Genomic DNA, 21262 nt, shown 5'->3' on the forward strand with positions numbered 1-21262 from the left:
CCCAGGGAAGCTCTTGAGCCGTAGTGGTAAAGATCTTGCCATAATCACTAGTAGGAAAAGGACATAGGAGGCTGGTCAATTCCAAGTCATAGTTCTGGTCAGTTAAAGCATGATTATGGTCAGCATAAAGCTATGATAGTGGTAGGTGCAAAGCCATGGTTGTGGTCGGTTTGCAGATTCTGAGGGTTTGGAGGCACCATTAGATAACCTGGTCTAAGTCTGTCAGTGCTGAGCACGTGACCTCGATCCGCTGAGAATCGAGGACTTTCTTTCATGGTATGTGATGGCATTGTCTGTATGATGAGCGCTAGTAATGGTGAAATGAGAGCCTACCCCTGGGACAATGAAGATCAGACTCAAGGGCCAGGTTATGGTTAGCTTGGTATCCATTCCCCGCTCATTGCTATTTGCTTGTACAGCTGAGATACAGAGCTGACCAGTGCCCGGCCATCAGTGTCATGGCATGGTCTGACCTCAGGCCGTGGCACACATACAATAAGAATTGGAAGCAGAGTGGAGACTGCCCGGCTGGCTCATTAGTGGAGAATGCAACTCTTGATCTAGAGTCATGTGTCTAGTCTATGTTGGGCATGCAGCCTTCCTAAGGGAAAAAAAGGTGATAAGACACATGTGGTAGTATGTCTGATAACACATTCACCCTGAGGCCTAAAACATGCTTGAATGTCATGAATTCACAATAACTGTTCAACATGTTTGGTCAGTTGAAGAGAAGAAGCTACTTCTTGGCAGAGCCCTCATGGGACAGTATGTTTGGAAAATCCTGGGTTCTGAGTCAGCTTGGGAGAAGTCCACTGGTCACTGAGGGCGAGTCCACTGGTGCCCAGGAAGGCTTCATGGGAACCAGATGGCAGTGTGAGCACTGGGGGAGGATGACCACAGTTGGGCTTCCCGTTGCCATTTCCAAGAGCTTGACTTGGGGGCAACTGCTTTGTGTTTTGGGTCAGGGATTGAAACCGGGAGGTGGATGACTCCGTTAGGATGTGAACTTTACTCTTGGCTCAGGCAGTCCCCCTTGTTGTGGAATGTCTTGCACAGGGAACTTAGGGCAGGAGGATTTGAGAAAGAGACTGAGGCAGCCCTTGGTTCAGGGGATCAGAGCATGATCTCCGGGACCCTAGGCAGATCTGAAGTGTTCAGGGAACTCTCTCCCCAGGGAACCAACTCACGTCCTGTCTCGGACCCCTTCCTCATCAGTATTGTAACTTTTGGCAAGTCATCAACACTATGCACTGCGTTCTCAATGACTATGTTGTTCTGTTTTGCATATTGTCTCATCAAAAGAAAGGTATGTCCCCACACAGTGTCTGCTAGCGAATTTCTTGTTCTTTGACAGTAAGTGCATTTGATATCCTCTAATCTCTTCCTGATTTCAAGCATATAATACAGCGTTGCTTATGACAGGCCCTTGGTTGCAGATAGAATTCCAGAACACATTGAATTTGTATCATTGAAGCTTTGTATCCGACCAGCAACATTTCCCCCTTTGTCCCTCCTTCTAGCTCCTATTCTCTTTCCTGATGCTGTGTGTTGACCGTGCCAGTGCACATATAAGTGCCATCATGCAGTATTTGATTTACATGGCCATGCATGTCATCACAATTCTTGAGATTTCCTTCCTCTTACCTTGCGATAATATTTCATTGTAGAGATAGACTAATCTTTTTATCCTTTTGTTCATCAATGGACGTGAAATCATTGCTTTTTTCTTGGGTGTGCTGAAAGGTGCTGCAGACACTGCACAAAATCTCTGCAAAATTCAGCTTTCAATATTTTGTGAACTATTTGCCAAAACTCAGATTTCTAGAATATACATCAGACCTTTTTAAATACCTGGAGGGGTGAGACTCCATATTGTGTTTCATTGTAAATTTAGCAGATTATATTCTCAGTCAGGAACCATAAGCATATGGCAACTCCAGGCCTTTCTGCACGGCATGCTGACTCAGGTTGCTCTGCAAGGCAAATGACCAGTAATAAGATCAAAGTTTGACCTCTGATAAGGTTATCACTCATCTTCAATGCTCTTCTAACAGCTGCACCAGTTCACATTCCCACGTACAGTACAAGAGGGTTCGCTTTGTCCGCATCCTCTCCAACATTTGTGGTTTCCTGTCTTGTGACTTTTCCCCATTCACACTGGTGTGAGGTGGTATCTCATTGTGGTATGGATCTGTAGTTCCCTGATGGCCAGCGATGCGGGGCATGTTCTCATGTGCTTGTTGGCCGTGTCTCTGTCTTCTCTGTGAAATTTCTGTGAGTGTCTTTTGCCGGTTTCATGATTGGATTGTTTGTTTCTTTGCTCTAGAGTTGAATACGTCCTTTAAAGATCTTGGACACTAGCCCTTTATCTCAGAGATCGTTTGCAAATACCTTCTCCCGTTCTGTAGGTTGTCCTTTACTTTTGTGGACTGTTTCTTTTGCTGTGCAGAAGCTTTTGATCTGGGTGAAGTCCCAATAATTCCTTCTTGCTTTTGTTTCTCTTGCCTTCGCCAATGTATCTTGCGAGATGTTGCTGTGGCCAAGTTGAAAAAGGGTGTTGTTGCCTCTGTTCACCTCTAGGATTTGGATGGATTCTTGTCTCACATTTAGATCTTTCATCCTTTTTGAGTTTATCTTTGTGTGTGGTGTCAGAGAATGGTCTAGGTTCCTTCTTCTGCATGTGGGTGTCCAATGTTCCCAGCACCATTTATTGAAGAGACTGTCTTTTTTCCAGGGATAGTCTTTCCTGCTTTCTCGAATATTAGTTGACCATAAAGTTGAGGGTCCACTTCTGGATTCGCTATTCGGTTCCATTGATCTATGGGTCTGTTTTTGTGCCACTACGACACTGTCTTGATGGCCACGGCTTTGTAGTACAACCTGAAATCTGACATTGTGATGCCCCCAGCTGTGGTCTTCGTTTTGAATAGTCCCCTGGCTCTTTGGGGTCTTTTCCGGTTCCACACTAATCTTAAAATGGTTTGTTCCAACTCACTGAAGAAAGTCCATGGCATTTTGATAGGGATTGCATGAAATGTGTAAATTGCCCTGGGTAGCAGGGACATTTTCACAATATTAATTCTTCCTATCCATGAGAATGGAACATTTTTCCTTCCCTTTATGCCTTCCTCGATTTCTTTCAGGAACGTTCTGTGGTGTTTAGGGTACAGATCCTTTACCTCTTTGGTTAGGTTTATTCCTAGGTAGCTTATGCTATTGGGTGCAATTGTAAATGGGACTCACTGCTTAATTTTCAAGGCTCTTCTAACAACAACCTGTCAGTCAACAGCTCTTTCTATGTCCTTTTTTTCCCCAGGATCTGCTATGGAAACAACACAACCAGAACCTAGCAGAAAACCTGGGGACACCTGCCCAGGAATGCAGATTAGACTATTAAACATCTGCTGCAGCTTACAAGTAGAACTATCACTCGAACCATCAAAAGGTAACATGAAAATTGATTCATTAAATAGCCTCAAGAAATCTTGTCCTAGGGGCACCTGGGTGTTTCTGTCAGCTAAGTTTCTGCCTCCTGGTTTTCAGCTCTGGTCATGACCTCAAGGTCATCAGATTCACCCATATTCAGCATGGAGCCTGCTTCGTACTCTTTCTTCCTTTCCCTCTGCCCCTCTCCTCCTTACACTTGCTCTTTTGCTCTCTCGACACAAACAAAACAGAATCATTATTCAGTTTTGCTCGGGGTGCCATTGTAAAGACAAACCTCCTAAGCTGTATTCTTTATGTTTCATGTGTCCACATCTTAATTTAAAAGGTCAGTCATTAGTTTGTGGTCAAAATAGTGAAATCGCATTGAGAACTCTAATTTGGTCAGATTTAATGGGAGGGGTTGTGAAGATAACATTTGGACATACTAGTCCGTGTTAAATATTAGCAAAATGTTTTCTGTTTCTACATTTTTTTATTGGAGTTCAATTTGCCAGCATATAGCATATGCTCAGTGCTCATCCCGCCAAGTGCCCCCATCCGTGCCCATCACCAGGTCGCCTCAACCGCCCACCCACCATCGCTTCCATTACCCCTTATTCAGTTCCCAGAGTTCGGTGTGTCTCCTGTTTTGTCACCCTCACTGATATTTTCCCTCCCTTTCTCCATTCCCTTTATTCCCTTTCACCAGTTTTTATATTCCCCAAATGAATGAGACCATATCAAGCGTGTCCTTTTCCGATGGACTTATTTCACTCAGCGTATGTCCCTCCAGGTCCGTCCACGTCGGATCAAATGGTGGGTATTTGTCGTCGCTCATGGCTGACGAATAATTCCGTTGTAGCCGTGGACCACATATTCTTTATCCCTTCATCTCTCGATGGATCCCTACACTCCTTCCACAGTTTGCCTACTGTGGAAGTTGCTGCCATAAACAGCGGGGTGCAGGTGTCCCCGCATTTTTCCGCATCTGCAGCTTTGGGGTGAATCCCCAGCAGTGCAAAGGCTGGGCCATAGGGAAGATCTGTTTTTAACTCTTTGAGGAACCTCCACACACGTTTCCAGAGTGGCTTCACCAGTTCACATTCCCACCTACATTGCAAGAGGGATCCCGTTTGTCCGCATCCTCTCCAACATTTGTGGTTTCCTGTCTTGTGACTTTTCTCCATTCCCACTGGTGTGAGGTGGTATCTCATGGGGGTTTGGATCTGTAGATCCCTGATGTCCAGTGATGCGGGGATGTTCTCATGTGCTTTTGGCCGTGTCTCTGTCTTCCCCTGTGAGATTTCTGTTCGGGTCTTTTGCCCATTTCACGATCGGATTGTTTGTTCCTTTGCTCTTGAGTTGAATATGTTCTTTTTTTTTTTTTTTTTTTTGAATATGTTCTTTATAGATCTTGGACACTAGCCCTTTGTCTGAGAGGTCGTTTGTAAGGATCTTTTTCCCGTTCTGTAGGTTGTCTTTTATTTTTGTGGACTGTTTCTTTTGCTGTGCAGAAGCTTTCGATCTGGGTGAAGTCCCAGTAATTCCTTGTTGCTGTTGTTTCTCTTGCCTTCGCGGATGTATCTTGCGAGATGTTGCTGTGGCCAATTTAAAAAGGGTGTTGCCTCTGTTGCCCTCTAGATTTGGGATGGATTCTTGTCTCACATTTAGATCTTTCATCCTTTTTGAGTTTATTTTTGTGTGTGGTGTCAGAGTATGCTCTAGGTTCCTTCTTCTGCATGTGGATGTCCAAAGTTCCCAGCACCATTTATTGAAGAGACTGTCTTTTTTCCAGGGATAGTCTTTCCTGCTTTCTCGAATATTAGTTGACCATAAAGTTGAGGGTCCACTTCTGGAATCACTATTCGGTTCCATTGATCTATGGGTCTGTTTTTGTGCCACTACCACACTGTCTTGATGGCCACAGCTGTGTAGTACAACCTGAAATCTGGCATTGTGATGCCCCCAGCTGTGGTCTTCGTTTTGAATAGTCCCCTGGCTCTTTGGGGTCTTTTCCGGTTCCACACTTGAATCATAAGATGGTTTGTTCCAGATCTCTGAAGAAAGTCCATGGCATTTTGATAGGGATTGCATGAAATGTGTAAATTGCCCTGGGTACATGAACATTTTCACAATATTAATTCTTCCTATCCATGAGCATGGAACATTTTTCCTTCTCTTTATGCCTTCCTCGATTTCTATCAGGAACGTTCTGTGGTGTTTACGGTACAAATCCTTTACCTCTTTGGTTAGGTTTATTCCTAGGTAGCTTATGCTTTGGGGTGCAATTGTAAGTGGGATTGACTCCTTAATTTTCGAGGCTCTTCTAACAACAACCTGTCACTCAACAGCTCTGTCTATGTCCATTTATTTCCCAGGATCTGCTGTGAACATAACACAACCAGAACCCAGAGGACAACCTGGGGACACCTGCCCTGCAACACAAACAAAAATTCTTCCCATCTTCCGTTACAGAAAAGTTCAGCCAACGGATCAGAGCCCAGAGGGTAACATGAAAATTGATTCATTAAATAGCCTCAAGAAATCTTGTCCTAAGGGCACCTGGGTGTTTCTGTCAGCTAAGTTTCTGCCTCCTGGTTTTCAGCTCTGGTCATGACCTCAAGGTCATCAGATTCACCCATATTCAGCATGGAGCCTGCTTTGTACTCTCTCTTCCTTTCCCTCTGCCCCTCTCCTCCTTACACTTGCTCTTTTGCTCTCTCCACACACGCAACACAGAATCATTAGTCAGTTTTGCCGGGGTGCCATAGTAAAGACAAACCTCCTAAGCCGTATTCTTTGTTTCATGTGTCCACATCTTAATTTAAAAGGTCAGTCATTAGTTTGTGGCCAAAATAGTGAAATCGCATTGAGAACTCTAATTTGGTCAGATTTAATGGGAGGGGTTGTGAAGATAACATTTGGACATACTAGTCCATGTTAAATATTAGAAAATGTTTTCTGTTTTTACATTTTTTTATTGGAGTTCAATTTGCCAGTATATAGCATAACACCCAGTGCTCATCCCGCCAGGTGCCCCCATCAGTTCCCTTCTCCCAGTCATCCCAACCACCTGCGCAGCACCCCTTCCACTACCCCTTGTTCAGTTCCCAGAGTTTGGTGTGTCTCCTGTTTTGTCACCCTCACTGATATTTTCCCTCATTTCGCCATTCCCTTTATTCCCTTTCACCAGTTTTTATATTCCCCAAATGAATGAGACCATATCAAGTTTGTCCTTTTCTGATGGACTTATTTCACTCAGCGTAAGTCCCTCCAGGTCTGTCCATGTCAGATCAAATGGTGGGTATTTGTCGTCTCTCATGGCTGAGGAATAATTCCATTGTAGCCGTGGACCACATCTTCTTTATCCCTTCATCTCTCGATGGATCCCTACGCTCCTTCCACAGTTTGCCTACTGTGGACGTTGCTGCCATAAACAGCAGGGGTGCAGGTGTCCCCGCATTTCACCGCATCTGCAGCTTTGGGGTGAATCCCCAGCAGTGCAAAGGCTGGGCCATAGGGAAGATCTGTTTTTAACTCTTTGAGGAACCTCCACACACGTTTCCAGAGTGGCTGCACCAGTTCACATTCCCACCTACATTGCAAGAGGGTTCCCCTTTGTCCGCATCCTCTCCAACATTTGTGGTTTCCTGTCTTGTGACTTTTCCCATTCCCACTGGTGTGAGGTGGTATCTCATGGGGGTTTGGATCTGTAGTTCCCTGATGACCAGCGATGCGGGGATGTTCTATTGTGCTTGTTGGCCGGGTCTCTGCCTTCCCCTGTGAGATTTCTGTTCGGGTCTTTTGCTCGTTTAACGATCGGATTGTTTGTTCCTTTGCTCTTGAGTTGAATATGTTCTTTATAGATCTTGGACACTAGCCCTTTGTCTGAGAGGTCGTTTGCAAGGCTCTTTTTCCCGTTCTGTAGGTTGTCTTTTATTTTTGTGGACTGTTTCTTTTGCTGTGCAGAAGCTTTCGATCTGGGTGAAGTCCCAGTAATTCCTTGTTGCTGTTGTTTCTCTTGCCTTCGCGGATGTATCTTGCGAGATGTTGCTGTGGCCAAGAAGAAAAAGGGTGTTACCTCTGTTCACCTCTAAGATTTGGATGGATTCTTGTCTCACATTTAGATCTTTCATCCTTTTTGAGTTTATTTTTGTGTGTGGTGTCAGAGTATGCTCTAGGTTCCTTCTTCTGCATGTGGATGTCCAATGTTCCCAGCACCATTTATTGAAGAGACTGTCTTTTTTCCAGGGATCGTCTTTCCTACTTTCTCGAAGATTAGTTGACCATAAAGTTGAGGGTCCACTTCTGGATTTGCTATTTGGTTCCATTGATCTATGGGTCTGTTTTTGTGCCACTACCACACTATCTTGATGGCCACAGCTGTGTAGTACAACCTGAAATCTGACATTGTGATGCCCCCAGCTGTGGTCTTCGTTTTGAATAGTCCCCTGGCTCTTTGGGGTCTTTTCCGGTTCCACACTAATCTTAAGATGGTTTGTTCCAACTCTCTGAAGAAAGTCCATGGCATTTTGATAGGGATTGCATGAAATGTGTAAATTGCCCTGGGTAGCATGGACATTTTCACAATATTAATTCTTCCTATCCATGAGCATGGAACATTTTTCCTTCTCTTTATGCCTTCCTCGATTTCTTTCAGGAACGTCCTGTGGTGTTTTGGGTACAGAACCTTTACCACTTTAGTTAGGTTTATTCAGGTAGCTTATGCTTTTGGGTACACATGTAAATGGGATTGACTCCTTCATTTTCGAGGCTCTTCAAACAACAATATGTCAGTCAACAGCTCTTTCTCTGTCCATTTTATTCCCAGGAGCTGTGGTGGAAACAAATAAACAAAAATTGAGTGGACAACCTGGAGACACCAGCCCTGAAAAACGGCTGAAAATATTCACAATATACCGCAGCAAGGAACTTGACTCATCATCAGATATCCGAGAGGGTAACATGAAAATTGATTCATTAAATATCCTCAAGAAATATTGTCCTAAGGGCACCTGGGTGTTTCTGTCAGCTAAGTTTCTGCCTCCTGGTTTTCAGCTCTGGTCATGACCTCAAGGTCATCAGATTCACCCATATTCAGCATGGAGCCTGCTTTGTATTCTCTCTTCCTTTCCCTCTGCCCCTCTCCTCCTTACACTTGCTCTTTTGCTCTCTCCACACACGCAACACAGAATCATTAGTCAGTTTTGCTCGGGGTGCCATAGTAAAGACAAACCTCCTAAGCCGTATTCTTTGTTTCATGTGTCCACATCTTAATTTAAAAGGTCAGTCATTAGTTTGTGGCCAAAATAGTGAAATCGCATTGAGAACTCTAATTTGGTCAGTTTTAATGTGAGGGGTTGTGAAGATAACATTTGGACATACTAGTCCATGTTAAATATTAGAAAATGTTTTCTGTTTTTACATTTTTTTATTGGAGTTCAATTTTCCAGTATATAGCATAACACCAGTGCTCATCCCGCCAGGTGCCCCCATCAGTTCCCTTCTCCCAGTCATCCCAACCACCTGCCCAGCACCCTTTCCACTACCCCTTGTTCAGTTCCCAGAGTTTGGTGTGTCTCCTGTTTTGTCACCCTCACTGATATTTTCCCTCATTTCGCCATTCCCTTAATTCCCTTTCACCAGTTTTTATATTCCCCAAATGAATGAGACCATATCAAGTTTGTCCTTTTCTGATGGACTTATTTCACTCAGCGTAAGTCCCTCCAGGTCTGTCCATGTCAGATCAAATGGTGGGTATTTGTCGTCTCTCATGGCTGAGGAATAATTCCATTGTAGCCGTGGACCACATCTTCTTTATCCCTTCATCTCTCGATGGATCCCTACGCTCCTTCCACAGTTTGCCTACTGTGGACGTTGCTGCCATAAACAGCAGGGTGCAGGTGTCCCCGCATTTCACCGCATCTGCAGCTTTGGGGTGAATCCCCAGCAGTGCAAAGGCTGGGCCATAGGGAAGATCTGTTTTTAACTCTTTGAGGAACCTCCACACACGTTTCCAGAGTGGCTGCACCAGTTCACATTCCCACCTACATTGCAAGAGGGTTCCCCTTTGTCCGCATCCTCTCCAACATTTGTGGTTTCCTGTCTTGTGACTTTTCCCATTCCCACTGGTGTGAGGTGGTATCTCATGGGGGTTTGGATCTGTAGTTCCCTGATGACCAGCGATGCGGGGATGTTCTATTGTGCTTTTGGCCGTGTCTCTGTCTTCCCCTGTGAGATTTCTGTTCGGGTCATTTGCCCGTTTCACGATCGGATTGTTTGTTCCTTTGTTCTTGAGTTGAATATGTTCTTTATAGATCTTGGACACTAGCCCTTTGTCTGAGAGGTCGTTTGCAAGGATCTTCTCCCATTCTGTAGGTTGTCTTTTATTTTTGTGGACTGTTTCTTTTGCTGTGCAGAAGCTTTCGATCTGGGTGAAGTCCCAGTAATTCCTTGTTGCTGTTGTTTCTTTTGCCTTCGCGGATGTATCTTGCGAGATGTTGCTGTGGCTAAGTTTAAAATGGGTGTTGCCTGTGTTCTCCTCTAGGATTTGGGTGGATTCTTGTCTCACATTTAGATCTTTCATCCTTTTTGAGTTTATCTTTGTGTGTGGTGTCAGAGAATGGTCTAGTTTCCTTCTTCTGCATGTGGATGTCCAATGTTTTCAGGACCATTTATTGAGGAGACTGTCTTTTTTCCAGGGATAGTCTTTCCTGCTTTCTCGAATATTAGTTGACCATAAAGTTGAGGGTCCACTTCTGGATTCACTATTCGGTTCCGTTGATCTTTGTGTCTGTTTTTGTGCCACTACCACACTGTCTTGATGGCCACGGTTGTGTAGTACAACCTGAAATCTGGCATTGTGATGCCCCCAGCTGTGGTCTTCATTTTGAATAGTCCCCGGGCTATTTGGTGTCTTTTCCGGTTCCACACTAATCTTAAGATGGTTTGTTCCAACTCTCTGAAGAAAGTCTATGGTATTTTGATAGGGATTGAATGAAATATGTAAATTTCCCTGGGTATCATCTACATTTTCACAATATTAATTCTTCCAATTCATGAGCACGGAAAATTTTTCCATATCTTGATGCCTTCCTCAATTTCTTTCAGGAGCGTTCTGTGGTGTTTAGGGTAGAAATCCTTTACCTCTTTGGTTAGGTTATTCCTAGGTAGCTTATGTTTTTGGGTGCAATTGTAAATGGGATTGAATCCTTAAATTTCTAGGCTCTTCTAACAACGAAATGTCAACTGCTCTACCAATGTCTATTAATGTCCTTGGATCTGTTGTGGAAACAACACGAGAAACATGTGGACAAGTTTTCGACACCTATCCTGTAAAACAATCGAAATTATTGAACATCTTCCGTCGTAGAAAATTTCAAGAACCATAGGAGATATCAGAAGGTAAGATGAAAGTTCATTCATTAAATCGCCTCAAGAAATCTTGTCCTAGGTGCACCTGGGTGTTTCTGTCAGCTAAGTTTCTGCCTCCTGGTTTTCAGCTCTGGTCATGACCTCAAGGTCATCAGATTCACCCATATTCAGCATGGAGCCTGCTTCGTATACTCTCTTTCTTTCCCTCTGCCCTTCTCCTCCTTGTACTTGCTCTTTTGCTCTCTCCACACACGCAACACAGAATCATTAGTCAGTTTTGCTCGGGGTGCCATAGTAAAGACAAACCTCCTAAGCTGTATTCTTTGTTTCATGTGTCCACATCTTAATTTAAAAGGTCAGTCATTAGTTTGTGGCCAAAATAGTGAAATTGCATTGAGACCGCTAATTTGGTCAGATTTAATGGAAGGGATTGTGAAACTAACATTTGGAAAAGCTAGTCCATGTTAAATATTAGCAAAATGTTCTCTGTTTTTACATTTTTTAATTGGAGTTCAATTTGCCAGCATATAGCATAACACCCAGAGCTCATCCCGGCAAGTGCCCCATCAGTGTCTATTACCGGGTCGCCCCAACCGCCTGCCCACCTCCCCTTCCACTACCCCTTGTTCAGTTCGCAGAGTTCACTGTGTCTTTTTGTTTTGTCACCCTCACTGATAGTTTCCCTCATTTTCTCCATTCCCTCTATTCCCTTTCACTAATTTTTATATTCCCCAAATGAATGAGACCATATCAAGTTTGTCAAGTTTTTAATAGTTCCCTGGTTAATCGGGGTCTTTTCCCTTTCCACAGAAATCTTACGATGGTTTGTTCCAACTCTCTGAAGAAAGTCTGTGGTATTTTTGTAGAGATCGCATGAAATGTGTATATTGCCCTGGTAACATCAACATTTTCACAATATTACTTCTTCCAACCCAGGAGCACAGAATATTTTTCCACCTCTTTGTGCCTTCTTCAATTTCTTTCAAAGTGTTCTCTAATTTTTAGGTTATAGATCCTTTACCTCTTTGGTTAGTTTTATTCATTGGTATATTATGCTTTTGGGTGCAATTGTAAATGGGATTGTTTCTGTAATTTCTTTTTCTTCAGTCTTATTGTTAGTGTCACATGCCTGGTTCTTGATGTGCAGAATCCTTTTCTGCATGAAAGAAAGTCCTTGGATCTTTTGGAGTTTTAATTTGAGGATTCCAGTGTTCAGTATGTTAGGAGAAATCCACCAGTGTAGCTGACGCGATAAGTTCACAATCTCATGTAGGAAACTGCATCCTTGGGATGGCCAGCCCCAGGCTTATTGCCGACCAAGCAAATAGTTCATTTTTGCCTGCGTTCTTCCATGAGGATACAACTAGAATGAGTTCTGATGTGGCGGGAGACTAAACTCCATATCTACCCATCTTAGGATTTCCGGGGGGACTCATTACCAAGAGGATATCATCAAAAGAAAAAATTTATAAAGGTTTGCAGTGCACATCACACCGAAGAAATCAAAAACAAGGAGGAACTCAAAGCAGCAGCTTAAAACTGTGGGCTTTATAGCATCTTCAGCAAAGAACAATAATACGTTTGTAGAAAGAATGATAACCTAAAGAAAAGCAGTTTTAGGCTATCAAGGGCAGCAAACTGGAAAGGTAAATATATGGGAAGACATTAACACTAAGATTTGTTTCTGGATTCCTCTTCCCAAATATATATATATATATATATATATATATATATATATATATATATATATTGGGGTGGCATACCTCGGCTTCCTTCACAAGGCTTTATACCTGGCTCTAAGGAATCCCTGCTGAGCCAAGCTCTAGTTATTGGTATTTGAGTTAAATTACAGTTATAGGTGGAATGGGTGCATGAGTCATTTCATTAGAATGTTTTCAAAAGATGTGCCCTTAGTCTCTTCTTTGACCAAAAGTGTGTGCAGAAGTCCCATCCTCTAAGGGATTGTACAGAATGTCTGGAGCTCTGTAGAGTTGGTTTTTTTCCCCCCCTCCTGAGGAAAGCAAGATTACTCTTTAACAGTTAAAAGCATTGTTCCTATTAGGGATAATGTAACACCACGTCATCCTTCCTATATAGTACAATCATTATGCATACGCTATAAAAACAGACTCTGCATGGTGACTAATTTTGGAATAAAACCATAGACTAAATCACAGCATATATAAATCATTTCTATCTCAACTGCTCACTTAAACCTGAACAAATTTTCTGGAAGCATGTTAATTTTCCTATGATACTCCTTAATATTTCTTGCAGAGCTGGTTTGGTGGTCACATATTCTTGCAGTTTCTGCCTATCTTGGAAGCTCTTTATCTCTCCTTCTGTTCTGAACGAGAGCCTTGCTGGATAGAGTTTTCTTGCCTGCATGTTCTTCTCATCTAGGACCCTGAATCAATCCCGCCAGCCCTTTCTGGCCTCCCAGGTCTCTGAGGAGAGGTCTGCTATTAATGTAATAATTCTCCCCATATTCATTAAGAATCTGCTGTCTCTAACTACTTTACGGATTTTCTCTTTTTCTATGGAATTTGCAAGTTTCACTATTAAGTGTCGAGGTATTGAACAGTTGTTATTGATTTGGGAGGAGGACTACTCTATCTCCTGGGTCTGAATGCCTGTTCCCCTCCTCAAATTAGGGAAGTTCTCAGCTTGGATTTGTTCAAATATGCTTTCTGGCCCTCTGTCCTTCTGGGTGCTCTCTGGAACCCCAGTGATACGTAATTCTACCTTCTGAAGCTGTCATGTATTTCCCTTAACCTTTCCTCGTGGTCCTTTCATTGTTTTTCTCTGTTTTCCTCAGCTTCCTTCCTTGCCATCAAGGAGTCTTAGTGTTGCTCATTCTTTCTTCCAGCACCTTATGCCTTGCCATTAGGACCCCCAATTTGGATTGCACCTCATTTAATTGATTTTTAACTTCAGCCTGATGAGATCTTAATTCTGCAGTCGTGAAGCCTCCGCCTGCCCCGGGGGCAGGCAGGACTGCGGCCGTGTCCCCTGCACCCTGGGCTCCGGGGCCTTTGCTGCTGGCATCGCCCTCCCGGGGCCGCAGCGGGCGCCCGAAGGCAGCAGGCGCAGCGCCCCGCCTGCCCCCCCGCTTCTCCCCGAGGCCCCGCCGGCTGCGGCTCCAGGGCTGTCCCGAGCTCTCCCCCTTCCTGTCTTGTCTTGTTAGAGGCCGCTCCCCCCCCACCCGCCTCTTTCTTTCTTTGTATCCACCTTCTACCTTGTTAGAAGGGAAAACCCTTCTCTTTAACTCTCAGCTCGCATTGGTAGGTGTCCAGGATGACTGGAAATTTATCTAGGTGAGTTGGCGGATCGGGTGAGTTGAGGACTCTACTCTCCGGCCTTCTTCCCCCTGTTGTCTCCATTTTGTTTTAAAGCCCTTTCTGCGGATCCCTGGGTGGCTCAGCTGTTTGGCGCCTGCGTTTGGCCCAGGGCATGATCCTGGAGTCCCAGGATCGAGTCCCACGTTGGGCTCCCGGCATGGAGCTTGCTTCTCCCTCCTCCTGTGTCTCTGCCTCTCTCTCTCTCTCTCTCTCTCTCTCTCTCGGTCTATCATAAATAAACAAATCTTTAAAAAAAAAAAGCCATTTGCACATGATCTACCAGTGTGTTGTGGTCCCTGTAAGGGCTCCCTTTCCATTTCCATGTATGTTTATGAGTGAGTTCTGCAATTTTGGGTTTAGCTCCACTGACAGCAGGAGAGGAGTTACTATTCCAGCAGCATCGTTTTCAACTCATGAATGAAATGGAAAGTCATTTCCCTGTCTGTCTGGAACTTGTAATTACCTGATTATTTAATTAGTTTCCTTTATATTTATTTCATTTTGCATGACTCTATTATGGTCCTGCCTTTCTTTATGGTAGTGCATTTTCAGGATATCCCTATGCGTAAAAAAAAAAAAAAAAAATCATTATTCTAGTTTGCTTGTGTCCCATTCATAGGTCAAAAGTTCTAAGCCATATTCCTACTGTTTTCTGTGTGAATATTTCAATTTAGAAGGTGAGACATCATTTGATGGCCAGAATAGTAAAAATGCATTTTCCAATCAAGTTCAGTTAATTTTTCAAGATTTAATTAGTTAATTAACTAATCAATTTATTAAAGAGGGAGAGAAAGAGAAAGGGATAGAGGGAGAAAACATGAGCGGGGTGAGGGTTAGGAGGAGGAGTAGGCTCCCCATGTGGAGGGACGCCAACATGTAGCTGAACCCCAACCATGGGATTAGGTCCTGACCCCAGGGCGTACAATTAAGTGACTGATACTACTGGCACCCTACAACTCAAATGTGATTATGGTTAATGATTCTTAGAGTAAAGCTAATATTTGGACGTTACTCTATTGCTCAACTTTAGCAAAAATAAATCTTCTATTGTTTTTATTCAATAGATGTTATTACCTAGTAAAAACTGATCTTTATTGCTCTGAATGACTTTAGGAAACCAGATGGAACATCATGTTTGAGACCATGGTGCCCAAAGGAAGTGAAAGGATACCTGGAGGAAGTTGTTTGTCCTGAAGGATGTGTCTCTCCAGTCCATTCAGGATGGTGACTACAACATTCCCCAGCCAAGCAGGAGACACCGTTGATGAGGGAAAGTACCCCATCACTGTCTTTATAAGCAGCTTTGGTGTCGCCAATGGTAAACATCCTCTCAGATAAGCTAATGCATGGCAAGAGGCAAGCACTCAGCACCCTTGCCACCAGGAAGATTATGTATTTCATCCCAAATGGACGCTGTCTGATGTTCATCAGAATTTGTGTGGAAAGCAACCGAGAAAGCAACATTCGTTCCTCAAAGATACTGAGCTCACCTTGACAGCATTAACTTGCACTTCTCCTCTGATGTTCTGGAATACTCTCATGATGAAGGTATTATAAAGTGCTTCTAGAAGGACACAGAGTACCCGTCAGCACATTGGTCATGCTGCTCAAGAATAATTCAGGTAGTGGTGCCTGAGTTGTTCAGTCAGCTAAGAGTCTGCCTTTGGTTCAGGTCACGGTGTCTGGGACCTGAAATGGAGCCTGATGTGGGGCTCCCTGCTCAGCAAAGGGTGTGTTTCTTTCTCTCCCTCTGCCCCTCTTGCCTCTTCTGCCCTCTCTCTCTCAAATACATAAATAATTTCTTGAAGAAAATAAAAGGCTAATTTGGGGACTGTCGATCAGTATGAATGAAGGCTAGTGAACATGATGGCATTTGGTAACTAAGCATGGGCTGAGCTACCACTGTTGGGCCATTCACGGGGTTAGGGCTGGAAAATATGGTGTGTTAGGAGTTTATTTTGGAGAATGATGAGAGAAGCCATGGTGCAGTGTCAGTGGGACAATGTTGGGGGAAAACTCTCTTATTCTTTCTCTCTCCTTCTCCCTTTCTCTGTATTTCTGTGTCCATAGCTGTCTCTCATTCTCTCTCTCTCTCTCTCTCTCTCTCTCTCTCTCTCAATTCTCTCTCTGTGTCACACACATGCACACACAACTCTGTCACACTCATAGGTTTAAACAAGTCACTCCACCCTAAGAGTCATGCACTCACAACCATACCAAACAGTGAACACACCGGCTCCTAGTATTGTAGAAATGTAGGCATGTTTTCTCACCTGGGAAAGCTGCCTATCTCACACCCCCAAGCCTCAGGAACATGGAACCGGGTGGCTGTCCAGAAGAGAACAGCAGGTTGCTGCATCTGCCGTACTATTTAGATTTTTTTTTTTTTTCTGCAAGAGAGTGGTTCCAGAATACGTACCACTTTCGCTGGTTTCTGAGATGTCTGCACTTACACAAAAGAGTAAACCATGAGGGTCAGGTCATGTGTGTCCTTTGTCATTGGTTCTCCTAGTGAGTATTCAACACCACATGAGCAACAATAGTAAAACGATAGGCCTCCAAAGGAAGCACAGGTTGCACCCATGAAAAAGCAGGAGCTATTCCTGGGGGATGGATCTCTCCTTCACTGAAGGAGCCACACGAAATTCTTGAGGAAAAACTGCATGTGAGAGAAAGGTCCCTTACTACACAGTTTAAAACATCCCCTCCAAACCCCACGAAAATGGTCCTTACTCCTAAAAAATACACTGTTCCTTGTCATATCTGAATTCGCTCCAAAAAGAGGAAAAAAGGACCATTTCTAATTCAGGAAAATGGGTGAGCATTCCATAGAAGAAGTTGGAAACTCATTCACTGACTTTTTTGTGGAAAAACTCCTGCACCACACACTTGGCAAGATTTAGGAGGACACAAAATAACTGTCAATGCATTCATTGGATGTGGTGCTCAGGAATTACTGAGCGATCACTGTTTATATGGATACAGGGCAAGACTATTGTAGTGAGTGATCAATAAGTATCATATGAGGGTCTGGGGTCCATCCTCCTTGGTGGATGAGGAAAACCTTCAGCTCAGGCCAAGGCCCCAGTGTCCTGCAATCCATCCCCTCCTTGGGGCCTTGTTCAGCCCAGAATGTGCTTCTCCCTTTCCCTCTGCCTTTCTCCCTTGCTTATGCTCTCTCTCTCTCTCTCTCTCTGAAATAAATAAAATCTTCCCCAGAAAGTCAACAGCAACTTCAAGTAGCCTGACATAATCAGGGCACAAATAGAACTGATCTGCACATAGATTCCAATGATGACTTCCCATCGCTCATGCAGCTTGTTGTGAAACCCAACTAAAAACTCCCACCTTCTGGACATCTGGCAAAATCATTTCTGTCTCTGTAGGTCCACATATGCTGTCCTCTCTTTTGTAAGTTTTTCAACCTGATTTTACCCCTTTTCTTGGTAGGTTTGATTCAATGCTAGACAATTATTCTCTTTTGTTCTATTTAGTCTAGTGCTCTATTTTATTTATTCACTAACAGGTTTTTTTTTTAAGGTTTATGTATTCATGAGAGACATAGAGGCAGAGACATAGGCAGAGGGTGAATCAGGCTCCCTGTGGGGAACCCGATGCAGAACTCGATCCCAGGCCCATGGGACCATAACCTGAGCCAAAGGCAGACGCTCAACCACTGAGCCACCCAGGTGCACCGGTAATCAGTTTGGTGAAAATATTCCATCCGGGAGAGGTTTAAATACTCAAAGTATACCATTTACCAATAGCCATAGCTGTGAAGCAGAGTAGGAGGGACAGGTTTCTCATTATGCATTAAAAAAATCACGGAGATCAAACGTACAGCATAGGGAATATGATCAGTGGAATTGTAATAGTGCTCTATGGGGACACATGGTATCTACACTTGTGATGAGCACAGTATTACCCTATACAAGTATCGAATCCATATGTGGTACACCTGAGACTAATGTAACCTTGTGTACCATCTCGATTTCAATTTAAAAAAACAGTAGTAATGTGGGCACAAGGCTCATTCCTTTAGTTGGGCATCTACTTTGGGCTCATATCATGATCCCAGGGTCCTTGGATACATAATATTATGTATTTGTCAAAACAGTCAGATGCATAACACAGAGCAGTCCTTAATATATGTGGTCAACTTCATTGATAATAATGTCTCTACACTGGTTTGTTCTTTGTGATAAAAATTCCACACTAATGCAGGCATGTATGATCGTGGAAAATATGTGCCAAGGGATAGGGTGATATGGAAATTTTTATATTATATGCTGCCTTATGACACCAGTCTAATCCTAATCTCAATAATAAGGTCTCCTTATTAAAACATAATCAGTGATTTTATGTTGTTAATACTGTACACAGACTAGTGTCCAAATGTTAGCTTCACAACCCCTACCTTTTAATTTGACCAAATTTGAGTGGTAAAAGCAGTTTTACTATTTTGGCATAAACTACTGACTGACCATTTAAATTATGAATTTCACATATAAAATGTAAATAATATAGATTTGTATTTTTGTGTTTAGTATGGTATCCTGAGCACAGTAAAAGAATGATTCTTTTTTTTTTTTTTGTAAAGAAAGCAAAAGAGAAAGTGTAAGGGGGAGAGCAGTAGAGGAAAAGGGAGAGAGAATACTAAGCAGGCTCCATCCTAAGCATGGAGTCCAACCTAGGATAATCTGATGACCTGAGGTATGAACTCTGAGATGAAACCAGGAGGCAGTCACATACCTGAATGAACCAAACCTGTGCCCCTGGAATAAGTTTTCTTGAATCAACTAAAGGAATGAATTTCCTGGTTACTTTCAATCGACTCCTTTGCTGGTTGTATTTTGGTTTTTCCTCAAGCGTGAAGTAGTTTGGTCCAGTTTTGTATCCACAGAGATCCATAAACATTTTTCACCTAAGGTTTTTGATTGTAGACACTGGAAAACTCGTTACCATAGAAAGAGCTGTGGACATCTTGCTGTCAGAAGACCAAGTGGAAATTTTGAAACTTGACACGCACTATCCAGGATGAAAATTCACTGGATAGGCTCAGCAATCTGATGAAGAAACAAAGTAGACAGTGGACGTGTAAACAGAACAAGAGAAATCGTACTATCATGAGAGGAGTGCGAAAAGACTGAACAAAAATTGATAGGAACTTAAACATGCATGCCTAGGATACATCAAAAGTGCTAAGTTCCACAGCATGGAGTTCCTGTAGGAAAGCAGTTGGTGGGGATCCCTGGGTGGCGCAGCGGTTTAGCGCCTGCCTTTGGCCCAGGGCGCGATCCTGGAGACCCGGGATCGAATCCCGCGTCGGGCTCCCGGTGCATGGAGCCTGCTTCTCCCTCTGCCTATGTCACTGCCTCTCTCTCTCTCTGTGTGTGTGACTATCATAAATAAATAAAAATAAAAAAAAAACAGTTGGTGTAGAAGAAGGTATGGGGGCAAAATGGCTGAAAATTTCACAAATACGTGACTCAGATCTACAAAGCTCTGAAAACCCTCCTCCTGACACATTGTAACCAATCTGCTGGCAAAGAGGAAGAAAAACCTTGAAAGTAGAGGAAAAGGACACGTTCAACCTAACAGAATACGAATTCCAAGGCCCGTGACTTCTCAGAAAACAGAGGTCAGAAGACACTGCAATGGTGACACAAAGTATAGAAGGAAAACACCTCTGAGCCTAGGATGTTATGTTCAGGAAAGATAGCTTTAAAGAATGAAGGCAAAAGGTGAATGAAAATGAAAACAAGACAAAGTCGGCAGACAAGCAGGTGGTAAACAACTGGAAGAATCAGTCATTGAGCCTGATTTATTTATTTTCATTAAAAAATTTTTTATTGCAGTTCATGTTTATTATTTTTAATATAGTTTGATTGAGGGAAGGCCAATTTGGATATGAATGGGCTGAGGAAGAGGGAGGCAGAGAATCCTAGGAAGGTTTCATGCCCAGTGAGGAATCCCACGAGGGGCTGGATCTCAGGCTCCTGAGAGAATGTGCTGAGCTGAAATCAAGAGTCAGATGCTTCCCTGAATGAGCCACCCAGTTCCCCTCAGTAGGTAACTTGGACATTAAATGATGAGCAAGAACCTTCTACCGAATGGAGTGAAATGACACAGGGAGATGCTTGGAACCTCAGGAACATAAGAACCTCAAAAGGGGTGTTTTTCTGGGTAAATGAGGTGTCCTGCTTTTCTGTCCTTCCAAATTTTGTATGGCTTTTGAGGGCAACAAGGAGACCACAGTCTCAGAGCCTAGGGCTCCCCTCCTTAATCAGTTGATCAAAGAGCCAATCCAGGCAATGCTGGAGTAGGTGCAATGGGCCTGGGGGCCTATGGTTTGGGGTTGCATGTGGCCCTGAGAGTGATATCCCACTGGGCTTATAATGTGACTGCTTTGTGTGTGGGGTGATCCTAGGTACTTGAGACAAACTTAACCTTTATTCTTTTTTAAACATTTTTATTTATGCTTAGGTAAATTCAGTTTGCCAACATATAATGTAACAACCAGTGCTCATGCCATCAAGTGGTCTCCTCCTGGAATATAAGAAATAGGAACAAGATATTGAGGGAAAGGAGGGGGATTGAGTGGGAAAAATTAGAGAGGGAGACAAACCATGAGACTCCTAAATCTGGGACACACTGAATTTTTGGAACAGCCCATACATGTCGTAGCCCATAGAGGAGATGAATGTGATGCTAGAGGTAAACTATGTTGCCCAATTTCCCTTAGCTTAAAAGTGGGCTGATGGGGTTTGTACAGCAGGTGAGGCCTCCTCAATACCAGCTTGAGCCAGCATCTGCCCTGATCCCTGGAAGGACTGGGCCATGGGCTCCAGGCAGGCATGAGGGAATGTCCTAGGCTGGGCCAACCCTTGACGTGGGGAGCAGGCCCAGCACTGTGTGGCTATAGCAGTGAGATCAGACAGGAGCAGAAATGCTCGCCTCCCTGCCTAGGGCCTGTGTCCTGGGCCTGGTCAGACCAGGAGACTAGTTCTGCAGGACCTTGAGCGCAAGCGTGTGCCGGCAGCCCAGCAGCTTTCACAGATTCCTCTAGATTCCCTGCACCAGTGAAGGCCTTGGCTGGCTGCACTCGATCCCTTCTCACA

The 21262-nt window shown here is 43.6% G+C and overlaps 1 protein-coding gene across 12 annotated transcripts in view; it reads left to right on the forward strand.

The window, feature by feature from the left end:
• Window positions 1–20521, forward strand: part of LOC119866192 (piwi-like protein 1) — a 32007-nt gene extending 11486 nt beyond the window's left edge. Inside the window, exons 1-8 of one of the 12 annotated variants that reach the window (XR_005379303.1) lie at window positions 175–276; window positions 1175–1306; window positions 3317–3445; window positions 5805–5933; window positions 8258–8386; window positions 10651–10830; window positions 15255–15689; window positions 19085–19982. Coding sequence is in view for 7 of the 12 variants with exons in the window: in XM_038575456.1 (XP_038431384.1) it covers window positions 3317–3445; window positions 5805–5933; window positions 8258–8386; window positions 10651–10817 (554 nt within the window). In the remaining 5 variants the exon portion in view is untranslated. The other 11 variants (XR_005379304.1, XR_005379305.1, XR_005379302.1 and 8 more) reach the window with 11 other exon arrangements.
• Window positions 20522–21262: the final 741 nt, after the last annotated feature.

This window comes from Canis lupus, chromosome 26, assembly GCF_011100685.1.
Source record: "Canis lupus familiaris isolate Mischka breed German Shepherd chromosome 26, alternate assembly UU_Cfam_GSD_1.0, whole genome shotgun sequence".
In the NCBI taxonomy this organism is placed as follows: domain Eukaryota; kingdom Metazoa; phylum Chordata; class Mammalia; order Carnivora; family Canidae; genus Canis; species Canis lupus.